Source organism: Tetrahymena thermophila (genome assembly GCF_000189635.1).
Source record: "Tetrahymena thermophila SB210 genomic scaffold scf_8254106, whole genome shotgun sequence".
NCBI lineage: Eukaryota > Ciliophora > Oligohymenophorea > Hymenostomatida > Tetrahymenidae > Tetrahymena > Tetrahymena thermophila.
The window spans coordinates 27432-45794 of NW_002476054.1; the positions used below are offsets into that span (position 1 = coordinate 27432).

The window sequence follows — 18363 nt, forward strand, 5'->3', positions numbered from 1 at the left end:
CTAAATAAATTAAAAATTTTAAAATTATTTTATTAATATCTACTTTATGTGTAAGCTTGTGTAATGAACTGGTCAGCTAAAAATAATATCTCTTATGGTATCACTTATTTGCGTGCTTACTTGATTGCTTTAATTTTAGTTGAATTATTTAATCAATTCAGTTTGGATTATTATTTTTTTTTCAAAACGAAGTTATTAAGTTTTCAATAAATCTAATTTTGTATGATATATGAATACATACACATATATATTCATATATAAAAAATACATCTACATTTTAAAATAAATTATATATTCAAATGAATTTTAAATGTAAATGATATCTAAAAGCTATTAAAAAAAACAACAAAATTTTCTTTATCTTAGATGATATTATTATTTACATTTGTATGCATATTTAAATTAGATGTAATTTTATTTTTATTCAATAAATATATTTTAAATTTTAAAAAGAATTAATAATAATAAAAAAATTAAAAATTATTTTTTTTAAATAATTTGATAAAATTTTGATGAATTTTAATGTTTTAAATAATAATTTAATTATTAGAATACAATTTATTTGAAAATACTTAAAAGTAATCAATAATAAATAAATTAACACAATCTATTTTTAATATAACTTTCTTTTTAAAAATAATTTGAAAATTGACTTATTAATAGAATATGTGCAGACAGGAATACATACATGCATAAATATTAAAAATAATATAAATTCAATGATATTAATAATAAAATAAATATATGAATGATTTATTCTTAGTAAATACAAATGAAAAATCAACTTGATTCATAAATTTTGATCTTGTTTTTATTTGATTTTAAAAATTACAAATTTTTCAATTAATTAAAAATCAAAAATACAGAAAAGAAAGAAACTGAGATTTTATCAAATTAATAATTAATCCTATAAAAAATATAATTGATTTCTGAATATCCTGCTATTTTATTGATAAAAAGTACTAAAATTTAAAGAAAGTTATAGCATAAAGTTTTTGAAGTTTTAGCAAAGTAATAATGGCATCAAGCAAGAAAGTAATACTTGTTAATCTATTTTTTAGCCAAATTTTAATTGGAAGTGGAGTTAGATTATTGCGAGTTCTAAATCACTTAATCTTTACTTGATAATTATATCTTTGAGATATTAAATTTAATAAAATTTTATGGCTAAATATGCCTATAATTTAGCATTTGTTTAGGCCATATGCTTCAATTAGTTTATATAAAATAATCATAGGTTTTTGAATTCAAAGATGACCTCAATGGTAGCGGAAAAGTGTTATTTTCATGGAGCTAAGATTGTAGTTATATCGCAGTTTGTGGATAATCGAAGGTGGTTTATGTGCTTGATAAGTAATTAAACTCAATATAATTAATTTTAAGAAGGGCAAAAATTAAATGTTATATAGTTGATATTAAATTTATTTAGAAGTTTGCTATTCTAATTTTTACAGTTTCTGCAAGCCCAAGTTTTAAAATGCCTAGAAGTTACAAAATTATGATTTGTTAATAAAAATTTTAAAATATCATAGGAGAGGTAGAAAACTTAAAGAAACTGTTTTAAAATCTAAGAATAAAGTTATAGGTTTAGAATGGGATAAAGACTAGGAATTTTTGGCAATATTATAGGTAAATATAAAGTTATTATATCAATTTTTTAAATTATAAAATTATAAGAAGCTTAATTTTAAGTACGATTCTACTAAATACAAGCAATTTAAAATTAAAACATTTATTGATTGATAGATTTTATAATATTAAATCAGTACTAGATAAGAGTTATTATCTATTACTTTATATATTTATAAATTCATGCAAATATTAAATAGGAAAACTCTACATGCTTTTTGCTGTGGAATGTATTCTAAAACAGCTTTGAATAGTAGGATTTAGAAGAAAAATCAAAAGGAAGTTTTATTAAATGGTCTAAAACTCATCCAGTTCTTGTGATTGGAACTGAAAAAGGCATTCTTTATTTTTATAATAAAAAAACTCAAAAGAAAATTCCTACTATGGGTAAGCACTCAAAGAAAATCACTACAGGAGATTGGAACGATGAAGGATTGTTAAGTAAAATTAATTCACTTTTAAAATTATGTAGTTTAGGAATTTCAATTTTTTATTTAATAGTTACTGGTAGTGAAGAAAAAGTATTAACTGTTAGTAGCCATAACAGCGATTCTAAAGGAGAATCTATTACAGTTTAGCATGAACCCAGTAATCTTTAATGGGCACGTTAAAAGACAGACGATCGTGATAGTTCTTAAAGAACCATTACTGCTATATTAAGCAACAAAAGTATACTTATGTATGATCTAAACACTAAGAAATAGCCATTAGAACTTGTTTATGAACCAAAATATGGAAAAATTGTTGATTATTAACTTTTTGGAGATGGATATATAGTTACTGGTTTTACTGAAGGATATGTTGCACATGTCTCTTCTCATTTATATGAATTAAGTAAGCAGATTTATTTATCCTTTTTTTTATATTTAATAAATATTTAATCAAAAGGGGATGAAATTTAGTCTAAGAGAATATTTTAAAGTTCCCTTGATGCTCTTTGTACAAATGATATCATTTATAAATTGGCAGTTGCTGGAGAAAATTAAATTCACATCTACAATCTTGGAACTTGGGAAGAAGTTAAATCTTAAAGAATAGAGCTTCCTAAAGCAGCAGGTAATGTAACTAAAATGTAATGGGCTAATAATGGGTAATTGCTTGTTGTTGCTACAGCCAATGGACATTTGTATGGTTATTTAACTAGTATTCCATTCTTAACTAGCACCTATGGATCAATCGTTTCAGTCTTATCATCCTTTACTGAAGTTTCTATTGTTGATACAAGTAGAATCAATCAAATACAAAATGTATCATCTATTAATTTAGAAACTGAACCAGGATTTTTATCATTAGGTTTATATCACTTGGCAGCAGGTAAATAAATAACATCATTAAAAGCTGTTTTAAATATAAAAAATTTACATAAAAACATGTTTCAAAATAAAAAAAATATCAAAACAAATTTTTAAAAAAGGTATCAATAACAATGTATGGTACTATTTATGGCTAGACCAAAAAAGAAATGGTATAATTAAAGGAGGAGAAATGATACAAAAGAGAGATTATTTAGGAAGTGTTAAAGACATCAGACTAAATGAATTTTGGGCAGCAGTGTTAACTGATGGCAAGTGCATTCTTCATACAATTCAACCAAATAACAATGTCAAAGATTAGTAAATATTTTTCATTAAAATTGCAACTAAAAGTATCTATTTTAAAAAGGAAATTCCCTCAAATCGAAACAGATAAAGCTATATCAGGAATTGGTTTAACAAACGACTTCTTGATTATGCTAGACTCATCTGGTAAGATTAGATATTATCATTTAGAAGATCAACAATTTGTTGTTGAGTACAAACCTGCTGATTGCTAATTGGTTAAGATTTATCCCAACTTTTCAGGTACAAGAGTTGTTTGCTTTGACAATAAAGGTTCTGCTTATTTATTTGAACCAGCACAAGAGCAATTTTATCCTTTAGAGCATTTCCCTTAGAGAGCTGAAAAAGTAATTTCTTATTTTATTTTTTTGATAGAATGACTAAATACAAATTCTTAATTAGGTTCTATGGGACTAAAAAGACCCTAACTTATTTGCTGTCTTGCAAAATGACACTTTAATTACATTCATAATTAATAAAAATAATATAAATGGTACTCTTATTTAACCTGTTAAAGAACTACTTGCTATTGAAGGTAATTAATTCTTTTCTTAGAATTTTTAAAAAATATCTTATTAAATAAAATTCAAAGACATAAAAAATCCTGGACCTCCTGTTTAAACAATCTTAGACAGAGGAGTCAAACCATTAACATTATCAAATGGACTTCTTAAGTGCTTCACACCAAGTGGTAGTATAAACGGCTAGAATTTAACTTCCCATAGTTACTTAGGGAGTTACAAAGGTAGAGATGACACTGATTAAGGGCACTACAGATTCTTCCTGTAAAATCTTCAATTGCACAAGTACAATAATTGTTTGATTGCTGCACAATTTCTCCATAATGCAGTACTTTACAAAGAGCTTGGACGCAAGGCATTAGAATTTGTTGATCTTGATGTTGCCTTGAAATCTTATCAACTTGCTGGAAGTTTATCTATGGTAATTTAACTAAATTTAAAATTGTTGGTCTAAGGATTTATTAATTAATATTAGGTTATGACAATATAAAGCTTTTAGCATATTAATGAAAAAAATATAATATATGGAAACATTGCTATGATTTTAGGTCAGTATGACTTGGCTTAAGAGTTATTCTTAAAATCATCCTAGCCTATTTTGGCTCTTGAAATGAGAAGTGATATACAAGATTACTTGACAGCTCTTAATCTTGCGAAAAGCATAGCACCTTAAGAAGAGCCATTTATTTGCAGAAGATTAGCTTTCTAAATAGAGGTAAAATATAAATAAAAATTATGATATGAATAAAAATAATAAAAATAATAGAATTAAGGAAATAACTAAGAAGCCAGAAAATTATATGAAAGAGCTGTTTTAAACAAAGACGATCGTCCTTCAGATAGAAGCAAAATCGATAATCATAATTAACTTTGCTTTGCAGGTATTTCTCGTACTTCTATTAAACTTGGAGATATTCAAAGAGGTGTTACTATAGCTAAAGAACTAATTGACAATAATGTAACTTATTTACAAAGTGATCATAATAGCTTATTTCTATTATATATTTTAGATTGTTATCGAAATAGCAGTAGTTTGTGAGAATATGAAGTAGTATCTTGAAGCTGCTGAACTTTACCAAAAGTCTGGAATGCTTGAAAAAGCAGCATCTTTATATATTGAATCAAAAGACTTTAAAAAAGCTGCTCCTTTAATCAGCATGATAAAATCCCCCAATCTTCTTAAGCAATATGCAAAAGCTAAAGAATCCGAAGGTGCATATAATGAAGCAGAACAAACATATGAATAAGCCGAATCATGGGAAGGTAAAATTAAATTTTGAAAATAATTTTAACATATGTTATCAATATTAATTAATAATTAATTTTATAGATGTTGTTAGATTAAATCTGGATAAATTAGATAACTTAAGAAAAGCAATTGCCGTCTTAAGGACTAAAGTAAATTTAATATTTCTTTCATAAATAAAAATAAATAAATTTGTTTTATTTAATAGTGTGATACAAGCACTGTTTGCTTAATGGTTGCTAACGTATGTGAAAAGTAAGGAAATTATGTAAAAATATTTATTCATATGTAGAATAGCGTTATCTAATTATACATTTTCATAAAAAAAGGGTGAATTAGTTGAATTTTTACTCAAAGCTGGAAAAAAAGAAGAGGCCTTTTAAAAAGCTTAGTAATATAATGTCATGGATGCCTATTCTGATAATATGAAAGATTTCACTTTAGAAGAGCGTTTGCGTATTGCCTAATATTATGAAAATTAAGGGTATTAAAATTTAAATTTTTGAAAAATTTGTTAGATATCTTTTTAAACTATTTAATTAGAATTTGGGTTAAGGCTGCTAAGCATTTCGAATAAGCTAAAAATCCTACTAAATCTTTAAAGCTTTACTTAAAGGCTGGGGATTAATATATTGATGATATGATTGATCTTGTTTGTAGAAATAAGTAACAAGAATCTCTTTAACAGACTCTTCTTGATTATTTGCTTGAAGGAGAAAAACCTAAAGATCCTATATATCTTCTTAAATTGTATGATAAATTGGGTAATTGAAAATTTAATTTAAGCAAACAAAATAAAGAATAATTCATTAAAAAACAAATAAGGTAACATTTAGTCTTTAGTCAAAATAGCAATTACTATTGCTAGCGACGAACATGATTAAGGTAATTACAAAATAGCTCATGAAAGACTCTTCGAAACTTATCAAAAAGTAAAAGAACATAATGTTGCTATTCCTTTCGACCTCGAGTAAAAATTAATGATTATTCACTCTTATATCTTGGCTAGAAAGTATTTAGCTTACAAAGAAGAAGATAAAGAAATAGAACTTGCAGGTAATTAATTGATTTTTTGTTTTCAAATAATTGAGAAAAAAATATTGTATTTAAATGTTGTTATATTTTTTATGATCCTGTCTATTTCATTAATATTAATAATAAAAAAGCTTGGTTACTTAACAGAGTTTGCAAAAATATAAGTTAATTCCCCACTCACGCTGTCAATATTTTAACATCTGCAGTAATTGCAGCTATGAAAAGCAAAAACAGACCACTAGCTTACAAGTGGTCAGTTGAATTAGTTCGCCCTGAATACCGTTCACACATAAATGAAAAATACAAAACTAGAATTGAAAACATTGCTAGAAAGCCACTAAAAGAAGAGCCTGTGGAAAACAAAACTGAGTGTCCATTCTGCAAAGTAAAATAAAAATAATAAGCTTTATATAATTTATTATTTTTTTTAGGAATATGTAGGCGAATTTTAGTTAGTCTGTGAATCTTGTTAAAACGTCATACCCTTTTGTATTGCTTCAGGAACGTAAATAATTTAAACTTAAATTTTGATTTATTTTTAAAACAAATCTTTTAAATGTTATAGACACGTTATTGCTGACCAGCTTTGTTTCTGCCCATCTTGCAGATTCCCAGCAAATATTAATTATTTTATAAAGTACGCTGAATCAGAAGAGGGAAGATGCCCTATGTGTTCAGTTTAAATTAATTTAAATGAAGTAAAAGTGGTAAGAATTTAAATAATTTATTAATTTAAAAATAATAATGTCATAAAATAACGTAAAAACAGGAAAATCCAGAACAGGCTGCTTCTATATTAAAATAACTTAGAGCAACAAGATAAAGTTCTGAGTAAAAGAAAAAATGAGAGAAGTTCAATTACATTTTAAGCGCTTGTAATTAATTTATAAAAAACCTTTCAAATTTAATTAAATTAAGAAGAATATATAAGTATTATATTTGTTAGATTCATGCATTAATTATTAGTTCAAAGTATGTAAATTCCATAAATATTTTTATTCTAAAACTCAAATTATTCTTTTCTTCTATATCAATTAAGTTATTAGTTAATTAAGCAAGCAATATATTTAGCAAAAAAATTAAATTATTAGAAAAGCCTGAATCTGAAAATATCAGGCTGGTTTGGTTTTATAAAAAACAAAAAAGTTAAAAAAAAATAAATAGCTTGAATCTTCTAATATCGAATAATTTTGATAGGCTTTTTGATATTTCGTTACTTGATTATTGTATTTTATTTGATCTATAAGTTTTGTATTATATTTTTAATTTTCACTAAATGTTTTTTTGTTCTGTTTGTCTGTTTGAATTATTAGAAAAATAAAAAATCTATTTCTTTTAAATTTCGAATCTGTAAATATTTCTAAAAAAATATAAATTTTGATAGTTTTTATTTGGTGTTAGCCAAATTTTAGGCTGGACAGATTTTAAGAATTCTATGTAATGAGATAAGTACACTAAATAAAAGGTTTGATTGAGAGTATCTTCTTTTATTATTCAAAAAATAAAGATTTTTTTTAACTGTAAATTAATTTGATTTGTAAAATGTTTTTAAAAAATCAAATACCTTTTCTATAAATTAATATTTACAAAAGACTGCATGATTAAATTATATTATAAGAGTTTTTATATTTTGAAACAGATAAATAAATAATATTTCTATAAACTTATTAGCTTATTTAAGCAAGTTAAGTATCTAATTGATTTATTCTTTTTACCATCATTAAAAAAATATTAAAATTGTAACTAAGTCTCAATTAAATAAAAAAATATATAACTATATAGAAAGTCTGATAATTTCTTATAATTAACAGCTACTTCATTTCATTTATTAATTTAAAAAGATATTGTTTTAAGATATTTGTATAAATAATTTAATTACAAAAAAATTTAATTAAAATACCAATAATATTTGAAAACATGGTTAAAACACAAAACAGAAAGACTTCTATCTAATTTCCTATTTCCAGATCTGAGTCTTCAAGTGATAAAAACACATCTTTTGCGCTGAATTTTAAGTTTTCTTTAAAGTGTAAATCAGAAAATGATATAATAACCAAAAATCAACTCATATCTTAGAAAAATTCAGATATAATTTTCTTCTCAAATCAAGAAATTTTTATAAAGCAAAAGATCGGTTCGACAAGTAATTTAGAATTTAATAGTAACTAGCTCATTAAATCATAACTTTGTATCAATTTTAACGATGATTTAAAATTCAAAGATGGCAATGAAGAAAAATTTTTTACTTTTTAGAAGTAAGATTAGTTGCATTCTAAGATCTAGGGATTTTTTTAAAATACTGACGTGAACTTTTAGATAGGAGAAACATATCTTTCTGATTCGTATGACACTCTTGAGGCTGTATCTTAATATTTGAATTATGATTACTGCCAAGAGACATCAATTTTGTAAGACACACATACCAACAAAAGATTAGAATGCAACCAATAGAGATGCAGCATATCCTTAAACACGGATTCATTAGAAGAAAGTAAAGAAAATCTTCATTCATCTGCCAACAAAATTTAAGATGCTTAAAACGATTAACTCTTAGATTATTAAGCTTAAGATGAAGATGATACAAGTTCTAATAAATCTTATTTTTCTTTTCATCCTAAGATAACAAAATGGAAAGTAGAAAACTGGTCTCTAGATCCTAAGTTTGAAAAATCTAATTCAAAACAACTAGAAAATGTTAATAATGAACAAAAGAAATAACTTGAAAGTTCTAAAACTATTTTATCAAAAGTATTCAAATTTTTTACTTTTAACAATAAACCAAAATCTGAATAGTAAATTAATGTAAATGTTGGCTCAGATGACTCCTTCTATTCTTTCTCATAAAAAAAGTAAAACCAAAAAGAAGGTAATATAATTTAAGATGAAGACCAATCATAACAATTTAGTGAAGATCTAGAGTGGTTAGACTACTAATTAGGATTAATGAGAGACCCAAATAAACAAAATAAAAGCTAAGTATTTGAGTTACAGTAAGTGCTTGAATCTAATTAAAAGATTACCAATGAAAATTCGAGTGAATAATTAAATATAAGATCAAAAAATTAATAGGAAAATTCTTTTAGTTAAATTAATATTAAAACAGAAAAAATCCATTCCGACGGTCAAAATTTATTAGTCTAGGCTCCATCATATAATCCAATTGAAAATTTATTTATAAAATCTTAACACAGTTAAGATTACATAAGTGCGCAATCTCATTTGTCTGAAGAAGAGTAATTAGTATAATAAAAAATATTTATCTGTAACTAAAATACTATTAAAGAAGAAACTTTAACAGCATTTTAATCTCGGATTTTTAATCAACTCTAATCAGTATCAAAAAATGTAAACATAGACTTAGTTGAATTAATTAAAAATTGGAAAAGTTAAAACTATGAAGAAACATACTTATAGTCATTTGCATAACATGGAAGTAAATCAAATTTGAAAAGTAAACTAGATTAATTAATGTAGACAATCAAATTTGGTAAGAACTGGCTTCAGAAAAAAAGCTATTGCTAAATTTGTACTAATCCTTATACAATTTCGTAATTATAGGACTCTCATTATTAAATGAAATGTAAGCATTAATTTTGCAAAAATTGCTATACATCTTATATGCTAAATTGCCTATAAACAGGTAAGAAATTTCTTGAGTTTAAATGTCCTCAAGAAGGTTGCCAAATTACTGCTGAGTATTAGGATTTAACATTTTTCTTTAGTTTAAAATAAGTTAAAACATTAATAAATTAAGCTATTTCAGATATTTTGAATACACATAATTCCTACTCAAAATGTCCTTCTCCTAATTGTGATATGGTTCAAAGAATTGCTGATACAAATTAATTAGAAAATGCTAAATAAGTTAATGAAAAAGTATAAAAAAGTGTTTACTGTTCTTCTTGCTTTTAAAATTATTGCAATATTTGTAAATAATAATCACATCTTCCATTAACATGTGAATAATTTAATTAACTTGAACAATCTCTTTAATTAGATAATACTTGGATTATTAAAAACACTAAAAATTGTCCATAATGTTTTTCAAATATAGAAAAAAATTAAGGATGCTCTCACATGAAATGCCTTTGCTGCTAATATGAATTTTGCTGGGAATGCCTGAGTAAATATAGCTTCTCACATGAATGCAACATAAAGGATCAAGTAGATAATTTCAAATTAATTTCCTTATAAAGACAAACTTACTTTTAAAATTATGTAAAGTCCAGTGAATTTACTTTTAATTTAAAGTCTTTAATTTCTAGATGCTTATATTTCTAACATTAGCTATCATTTGACAATGAATTTGAAAACACATTTGAAAGTGTTGTCGAAATAATAAAGGCTTACAAAAAATTATAAACTTGGTCTTAAATATACTCTAATTAAAATCTATTATTGTTCATATCAAATAAGAATGAAGAAAAAATCACCGATTTAATGGATTAGCAGGATAATATTTTTAAGGATATTTAATAGATTTTAAAATCTTTAAATCTAAACTTCGATAGACTCTCAAGCAATAAATTTAATAACGTAGATCTTAAAATACTAATATTTTAGCTAAATTAAATGGAGACTTAGTTATTAGATACTATTAAAAAAGCTTGTTTACTAAATTCATAGAATATATAATCTCCTTAGCTATATTGCTTGCCATGATTTGCAATAATAAATCTAAATTATGAGACCAAACTAAGAATTAACTTCATAAAAATAAATTTTATCTATTTTACAAAATAAAGATAATTCATTATTCAAAAAAATTTTAAGCAAAATTATTTTAAGCAAATTATATAAATTAATTAAATTAAAATTATTATTTACAATTTTATAAAACATATTTTCTTAGCAAGCTGTATTATTATTATTTTTTTTTCTTCAAGTTTTGTAATTTTAAGACATAGATTTTAAATACTTTTAAAAATTGTTTGTGCTAATTTTTGAATTTTTGAATTTTATAAATAAAATAACAAGAATTGTCCACAAAATAATTATTTGATCATCTTATAATTGGCTTATTTTAAAATATTACAAGATAAATGCAGTTAATTAGATAATTAAGTATAGAGTATTTACTTCATTTTATTAAATAATTGCATAATATCATTCTCCACTCACAAAAAAATTTTTGTTTTGTTAATATTTTAAATAAAATTATAAAATTTATGCGGTTTAAATGATACTTAGCACCTATTTCATTTTTTTTTTTTGAGATAAAGCAATTTAATTGGTAATGAATTGATTTTAATCTATTTACTATCATTATTTTGTTAAAATTGTATTATTTTAAGCATTCAATATTAACCAATTCATATAAAATAGTTTTCTACAAACAATTAAATTAAATCTTTTGATAAAGTCTTGTTTAATTTGATTTAGCTTTTATGCTAAGAGATAAATACGCCTAACAAATTTTTTGAGGTTTACCATATTATGTATTTGTAAATTTATAAAATGTTAAAATGTTGTAGATTTTTTAGTTTTTTATAATTTTTGTAGTTTTAAACCAAAATTAAGTTGTGTCTAATTAAGATCAGAGAGGATTTGAGCTAAAAATTTGAAAAATAGTAGGGAAAAATAAAAAAAAATGAAAAAATAAGAAGGAAATTGTGTTTTTCCTCTTTTTTAGACTTGTTTGGTTTTTTTGTTTTAATTATTATTTTAATTATGATAAAGCACCTGCCTTAGTCTTATTATTAATAAAGCTTTTTTAATCAAAAGAGGAAAATAAATAAATAAATAATTTATACTAATTATTAGTCTAATTTTTTGATAGAAGGAATGACTTGGTTATTGATTGATATTTATATCAAACAAGCAAACTATTAGTTAATTAATTAATTATTTGTTAATTAAATAGTATTCCTTTTTTGGTATCTTACCAGTATTTATACAATAATTAGCGGCATTATCAAATTATATATTTTAGATTAATAAAAAAATTAAATATAGATTTGCATTTTAGAATCAAAAAAGCACAAGGAGGAAACTTTTGTAGCTAACATAGGCACTTTTAAGCAAATATTGGGAATTATAAACATTAGTCTTCACAGCAAATATTTGAAAAATGAGTAAACCAAGAAAAAACGAAGAAGTTGATGATTAAATGAGAAATATTGGAGACGAAGAAGAAGAAGATTATTAAGGGCAAGTAGAAGAAGAGGAAGATGGCAACAATCAAGTAGAAGAGGATGATGAGGAAGAAGAAGACGATGATGAATAGGATGATTATCAATAGGATGGATTCGTCGTTGGAGACTCTGAAGAGGAAGAAATTGAGGAAGAAGAGGATGAAGATGCCGAAGAAAGACGTCGTCGCAAGAAAGAAAAGAAAAGATAAAAAAAATTGGAAAAATAAAATTAACACAGGCGTATCCTCAAGAAAGGACCTAAGAAGAGAGAACTATCAGAAGATGAAATGGAAAATAATGAGATATAAGATCTTGAGGAGTATCATGAAGATTCAGAAGAAGGTATTCCTGATAGAAAGAGAAATCAGTAAAGTAGAACCGGTAATGATGGTCATTAAGGAGACAAGATGGATTTAGAAGATTAAGGTAATGAAGATTACTTAGAAGATGTAGGTGATTATGGCGCAAAGTATGGAAAAACAGCCTTTGAAGAACTTTTCATGGACGATGAGTCAGGAGAAGAAGAGCAAAATGAAAACGAAGATGATGTAAATTACTTTAAGAAATTTTTTTATCTTATTTTGAAAATATAGTAAAGCTTTTAACAAACTAAAAACAATAAATACTTCTTTTATAAAATACTTTGTATCTTATTATTAGGAAAATAGAGAAGTTGATGATTACATTGATGTGTAATAGCTTTTTGAACCTGATGATCTTAAAAAGCGTTTCGAGCGTGATGATGATAAAAAAATTAAAGAAGAGGATATACCTGAGCGCTTATAGATTCGTATGTAGGGGTATGAAATACTTTTTTAACATATAGATATGCTTAATATTAAGTTTAATTATTTAATTTATCAGACGTAAAGCTCCTGATCCAGAAGAGCTCATGGAAGAGACAAAATGGATATCAGAAAAAATTAAGACTATAAAGGATTATAAGGGTAGCAAGAAGTTGAATGATATTAATTTCCATTCAAAAATATTCTCTTTCCTCCAATCTCTACATTTGGATAAAGAAGAAGTTATGTATATCTATACATACAAGAAGAATGAATTTCATCCACAATTTGATCTTGAAGACTTATGGAGATTATATGACTTAGATGGCGAATGGGCTCAATTCAATAGACAAAAAAATCGCATTCTATTATAAATTTAATAGCTTAGAAGAGAACTTGAGAATACTCCTCTGCTAATTTAAAATAATATAATTGATTTTGAATAAGTTAGAAAAGTTGAAGAATTTTTCCACAAAGCCATTGATACTTAATCTCTTAAGTTTATCAAGGAATACTTTGATTACCTATTTATCAAAATTTATCCTTAAAAGGAGCACTAAAGATTAAAAATTCGTAAAGACCGTAAAACTAGAATGATTAACACTTATATTTAATGTAAGGTTCATAAGTTAGTTAGTACTTTAACTCTTTCTCCTTAGGATCTCGTTAAAAACTTAGAAGAAATGAACTAAATTAATTAACCTCAATTACAACAAAATAAGCCCTAAGCCTATGCTGATAATTTAATTTCAGAAAACCCAAATGTTCCTTGTATGAAAGAAGTAATTAAAAATTTATGTTTAAAGTGATGATAAATATTAAATGTATTTTTTATTATAAATAGGCTATAGAGGCTTTAGAATGCATGGTTGATTATCTATCAAATGAATTATTTAACTATCCTCCCCTTAAAAAATGGTATTATGAAATGTTTAAATAAAAATGCTTAATTTCTACTGAACCCACAGATCTTGGTAAAAAGTAAATAGATATGTTCCATCCCCTATACCCAGCTAAAAGAATTCATAAACGTAAACAATTAATTTCAATAAATAGCTATATTTCTAAAGATAAATCAATATAATTTAACATTTAACAGGTCCTTACACTTCTTTCACTGATGACACTTGGTTGCTCTTAGAAGAAGCTGAAAGATTGAACTTTATTACAGTTAAGATTTTCTTAAAAAGTGAAAATGATAATAACTCAGACAATAACAGCATATTTGATATTATGAGTAAAAATTACATGATCAGTTTAAAAAATTTAGAAGCTCAAATTAAACAAATTAATTCTGAATGGAATTTCTTCCGTAAATACAACATAGAAAATGTTTGTGATAAGTTTTTGTAATTCAATAAACTTTTTTCGTTTAAATGTTTTCTAAAAAATATTTATAATAATAAAGCTTACCTTATGCCTAGAGCTTAGTAAGAATAGAACTTCATGAAAATGCTGAAAAGTGGGTTGTATCTTAATGCTAACAAAAGTTTTACAACATGATTAATGTTGAACCTTAGAAAAATGGTAAAATAATGTCAGTTGTCCAAGACACAAATGGTAGAATAGGTGTTGTCTTTGTTGATGAAGTAAAAATTAACTTATATATTTTAATGAAAACTCGTTCTTAATACAGATTAACGAATTTTTTAAAAAAAAGAATGGAATTCCTAATAATTCTATGATTTTGAACTACTTCACCAAGAAAGAAGACTAGCTTTCAACTAAAGCCAGACTAGAAAAAACCTAAGAAGAACATGAACTTGAAATTAAGTTTAAATCTTTTGGACCTTAATTAATTGTTGTTGCTGCCAATAGCATAGAATCTTAAAGACTTAAAAATCTACTTCATTAAAAATATGAAAAATCTTAATCTTATATTTAATATGGAGATGACACAATCCCATAAATTGTGGCTAAGTAACCTACAATTCAAGGACCAGGAAATACCTTACAATTTAAAGATTCTGTACTCAGAGTTGCTCTTTCATAAGGTAAAAATAACAAACCCTTAGATTATTAAAATAATTTCCTAATATTTATTAAACAGGAAGAATACTTTTAAATCCTACTGCAGAAATACTCTCGCTTTGGAACGATAATGTTTAACAAAACGGGTGTCTTCATATCCCCCTTCATCCATCTTAAGAATATATTAGTCTTGATAAGCTCTAGTACTCACTAGAGAAATGTTGTGTTTAAATAGTCAATTTTATGGGTGTTGAAATGGATATGCTTTAAGATTAGCCTCACCTTAAACACCTTCTATAACACGTATGTGGTTTAGGACCTAGAAAGGCATTAAAGCTAATTGAGCTCTTAGAAAAAAATGCTGTAATTTTTGAAAAAGAAAAGGAAGTACCTAAAAAGAGAGGTCTATTAATTACTCAACTTGATATAAAGGATGTTGTATTCAAGAATATTAATGGTTTCATCAGATTTAGATTTTCAAAAGACCCTATTGAAAAGACTAGAATCAACAAAGATTGTAAAATATAAAACTTAATTTCAAAAAAAAAATAATTCAATTTTTAAAATTTAGTATACAAAATTGCAAAAAAGATTTGCAGAGACAGTGCTGATAACTTCTAAATTAAAAGCTAAAGTGATGAAGATATAGTAGAATATGTTATGAAAAATCCCAAATATATTGATGCTATGGACTTGGAAGATTATGCTTAACAGCTTGAGGAGATGAAAAATCAACCAAACATGGCTCCTGTATTAGATTTTGTCAAAGATGAGCTTATCAACCCATTTAGCTATAAAAGAAATACCTATGAAGCAATTAGCGATTAAGACTTATTCTTCAAAATGATTAAAGAAAGTCCTCAAACATTCCGTAAAGGAATGATTGTTTCAGCAAAAATCATTCAAATTAGACCTAAAGAAAATCAATAAATAAAACAACACTAACTACTTGTTAAGATTGTTGATAACGACCTAAAATCTAGCATACTTGTTAGTGAAGAGGAATCAAAGAATTATAAGGTTGGTGATATTATTAAAGCTTATGTTGATCAAATTTTTGTCCTTGACAACAAGCGCTCCAAGGATAAAATTATTGGTTTCGATGTCAATTGTGTGACTTTAACTTTTAAAGCCATCAAATTTAATGATTTAGTCAGAGAAATGAGATAATTTTAAGACTTAGATATTCTTAGTACTTTCAAGGTATTCTATTTTTTACTTTTGTTAGTATAATTTAAGTTATAATAATTTAATTTTTTATTTAGTTCATTGAAGCTGAAGACAAGCCATTGGGTATTGATGTCACTGAAAGAAAAGCTAAGAAATTCGAACCAAGAAAGATTGCTCATCCTAATTTTAAAAATATAAGTATTACAGATGCTGTAAAGCTTTTGAAGAATGCAAAAAATGGTGAATTTATTATTAGACCCAGTTCAAAAGGTAAACAATACCTTGCCATAACATGGAAATTCTTCGATGACGTGTTTGTCCACTTATCACTTAAGGAAGAATATGGCAAAGAAAAGGGGTTCTAAACGAAATATGTTTTAAATGACAAAGAATCGTTTGATAACTTTGATGAAATTATTGAAAGGTAAATTAATTTATTTATATGAATTTGTAATTTAAATATACTTACTTACTTACTTTCTATTTTAATTCCAGATATATCATTCCTTGCAATAATCACATGAACTCAGCTAAAGATAATCGTAAGTTTTCAAAAAAATCAATAGAAGAAATAGAATAGGAGCTAAAGAGAAATAAAGAAGAATAACCAGACATTATTCACTATAACTTTTGTTGTGTCCCTAAATATCCTCAATTTATCGTCTTGCTATATTGCTCTAAATAGGATTAAGTCACCAAAGAGTGGATTAAAGTTAAGTATTAGGGCTTTTATTTCCATGAAAAGTATTTTGGACAATTAAAGGATTTAATTAAATGGTTTAAAGATTGCTTCCATACTCCCGAATACAAAAAGTATGTAAAAAAAGCTGAAGAACCATATGCATCTAAGACCCCTAGCTCATTTAGTAATTAAGGAACTATTGGCATAAAATAAGAAGGTGGTGTCAAATATGAAAAATCAGAGAGAGGCATTGGAGGACAAAGTATTTAAAATTTTTATTTATTTTTAAATTGTAAAGTTTATTTGATTATTTAAATCATAATTAATTTATAAATAGAATGTTAAAACTGTGGTAAATATGGTCATGCTGCTAATAACTGCAAAAATAAAAGATCCTATAATTCCTCTTCAGGATAGGGCAGTGCATCTGGAGCAAGTAAAATATGATTTAAAATACTTTAGATTTATTTATTTTAAAATATTTTATATTAAAAGAACAATGTTTCCACTGTAAGGGTACTGACCACTTTATTAAAGACTGCCCAAATAAAACTCATCAAAGCAATAAAGGAAGTGGCGGTTTTAGCTATAGCAGAAGAGATAGAAATCAATAACACTCACGCTCTAGATCTCGTTCATATGACAACGAGCATTGAAATTGATAAACTTAAATTTAATATATAAATAATAAATATTTTTCACTTACCAAATAAATAATAAATATATAAAACAAACAAATTTTATTTTTCAAATAAATTCTCTTAGTGTTTTATATAAAACAGCTTGCTTTGTCTGAAATCTAAAATATTATATTGTTGTGTAAATTTGTTTTAGTTATTTTTTTTAGCTATTAATAAAAACACTTTAAATTTTTAAAAATAATGTCAATAAATTTAGTAAAATTAATAAAATTAATTTTTCAAAAATACTGTACTCTTCTAATGTTTTCGTCTTTCAAATATTTAAATTCTAGAAAAATAAGCTTCTTGTTTCTCACAATAAAATACCATATATTAAATATTAGATATCATTCAGTAAAATAATACACTCAATATATTTAGTATTTTTTAAATATCTCAAAAATTACTATATTTTTTTAAAAAACATTAATCATTCATTGTGCATAAAATACAATATCATTCAGCAAAATAATATATTCAATATATTTAGAATAATTTTAAATATCTCAAAAATTATTATATTTTTTTAAAAAACATTAATCATTCGTGCATAAAATACTTCAAAAATTAAATTAAATTTTGAATTATTTTGCATTAATTTTTAATTAAAAATATTTTATTTTATAAAATTTAAACAATAATTGATTCGTTTAAAAAAATAATATTTTGAGTTATTTATCTTATTAACTTTTTGATGTTAAACCATTTGTAAAAGTATTATTGATTTAAGGGATTGATGATTCTAAAGTTTATAGTTGAATTATAAAATTGCATGTAAAAATATCTAACTAAGATTTATTAATAATATTACACGCTTGCACTGTTTTGTGTTTTAAATTGATTAGCATTAAACGCAAATCTTTTAAAATAAACTAAATCAATTATTAAAAGTTAAAATATATAAGTCAAATA

The 18363-nt window shown here is 24.7% G+C and overlaps 3 protein-coding genes across 3 annotated transcripts; all 3 read left to right on the top strand. All coding sequences in view use genetic code 6, as the record gives it.

Moving 5' to 3' along the window:
- Positions 1-1017: 1017 nt before the first annotated feature.
- Positions 1018-6876, top strand: TTHERM_01093530 (WD40 repeat protein; the record flags this gene model as incomplete). Its single annotated transcript, XM_001030350.2, has 22 exons — positions 1018-1035; positions 1238-1353; positions 1533-1629; positions 1830-2070; positions 2131-2463; positions 2518-2943; positions 3044-3242; positions 3292-3574; positions 3630-3762; positions 3820-4169; positions 4224-4463; positions 4515-4706; positions 4759-5011; positions 5079-5146; positions 5203-5262; positions 5324-5478; positions 5538-5758; positions 5820-6050; positions 6161-6414; positions 6461-6534; positions 6595-6736; positions 6799-6876. The coding sequence occupies 22 exons, from the start codon at positions 1018-1020 to the stop codon at positions 6874-6876; spliced, it is 4164 nt and encodes a 1387-aa protein (XP_001030350.2).
- Positions 6877-7895: 1019 nt separating this feature from the next.
- On the top strand, positions 7896-10691 carry TTHERM_01093540 (Ibr domain protein; the record flags this gene model as incomplete). The annotated part of the gene is made up of 1 exon (XM_001030351.2): positions 7896-10691. The coding sequence occupies exon 1, from the start codon at positions 7947-7949 to the stop codon at positions 10689-10691; it is 2745 nt and encodes a 914-aa protein (XP_001030351.1). The 5' UTR covers positions 7896-7946.
- Positions 10692-12099: 1408 nt separating this feature from the next.
- TTHERM_01093550 (zinc knuckle protein) lies at positions 12100-17427 on the top strand (the record flags this gene model as incomplete). Its single annotated transcript, XM_001030352.3, has 13 exons — positions 12100-12711; positions 12824-12963; positions 13028-13730; positions 13793-13979; positions 14048-14297; positions 14357-14537; positions 14609-14942; positions 14999-15436; positions 15491-16122; positions 16185-16513; positions 16585-17033; positions 17109-17207; positions 17267-17427. The coding sequence occupies 13 exons, from the start codon at positions 12100-12102 to the stop codon at positions 17425-17427; spliced, it is 4515 nt and encodes a 1504-aa protein (XP_001030352.2).
- Positions 17428-18363: the final 936 nt, after the last annotated feature.